The following is a 1,113-nucleotide window of genomic DNA, read 5'->3' on the forward strand; positions in this document are numbered from 1 at the left end:
ACGTCGTGCGGATTGCATTAATAACGACGACCAGCTTAATGCATCGCCAGCAATCTTACGGTCGTCGACGTAGCGAGAGGTACCAAGACGCCGCTTAGTGCCGGAAGCGATTCTTCGCATCTCGATCAATATGGATCACAGGGGAATAATCTCCGTCGGCAGAGCGAGTGATAATCGTGATGCGGAGGCGTTCTCCATTTAAGTGAGAGCTGGAATCACGCGGCCGATATTGCCAAGTTAAAGTTTATCACTATCGACGTCAAAGCACCGCGATGTAAATAATCAAAGTTCACGCCCAGATCGCCAGATTTAATGACAATCTCCCCGACCGACGGACGTGAATGGTAGACGTCAAATTAATTATTGAACCATCCTGTTTTTCGGGATAGTCAATGTGGTCATTCGAAATACGCGATTCACGAAACCACGATACATTACGCAGCAATTAGTGACGTCGATTTGTAATTCGGAGAATGTGGTACCGTCGTAGAGTTGTTTCGTGATAGTGAACGAATTATTGAGCAGTGGCCTCCATCCCGTCCCGTTTAGCGCGATTTTATCGACGAGGGAAAAACTAATTGAGACGTCACGTTTTAATTTGTGCGAAGCGTGAAGCGAGATTACGGTATTCCCATTCGCGCGCGAGTGGTTGTGCATGGGATGTACGGTGATACGAAGTGATTCTGTCCGTTCTGAACGAGAATAGGTGGAATGCCGCGAACGTCGATGCGCCGAGTGTGTTAGTGGATCCGCCTCTATCGTTTAGCGTTTCCTGAAAACGACTGTGATGCGTCTGAGATAGTATACCAATATGTGAATGAACCACGCTGGGGAAAAGCGATGTCTACTTCTCTTCCCACACTTGTCTGTTTTATAATTTGTTTTGGTGAGTGTACTGCATCTGTATAAATTACAAACACTTATATCGAATCATTTATGAATCATGAAAGAGATCTGCTTAAGGATATTTTATACATATTTTCAAAGTAATTAAAACAAAATTATGAAAAAATTATTCTAAATTGCATTTAAAAATAATACGACAAATTTGATGACGGTTTACTATCTGAATCATAAGTTATTTTTATATATATATATATATATATATTAATA

The 1,113-nt window shown here is 41.6% G+C and overlaps 1 protein-coding gene across 1 annotated transcript in view; it reads left to right on the forward strand.

The window, feature by feature from the left end:
* Positions 1-1,113, forward strand: part of LOC108751623 (muscle M-line assembly protein unc-89-like) — a 38,670-nt gene that overhangs the window by 1,714 nt on the left and 35,843 nt on the right. Inside the window, exon 2 of the mRNA XM_018491899.1 lies at positions 80-886. Coding sequence (XP_018347401.1) covers positions 841-886 — 46 coding nt within the window. The 5' untranslated portion in view covers positions 80-840. The remainder of the gene's footprint in view (positions 1-79; positions 887-1,113) is intronic.

This window comes from Trachymyrmex septentrionalis, unplaced genomic scaffold (assembly GCF_001594115.1).
Source record: "Trachymyrmex septentrionalis isolate Tsep2-gDNA-1 unplaced genomic scaffold, Tsep1.0 scaffold50, whole genome shotgun sequence".
Lineage (NCBI taxonomy): Eukaryota > Metazoa > Arthropoda > Insecta > Hymenoptera > Formicidae > Trachymyrmex > Trachymyrmex septentrionalis.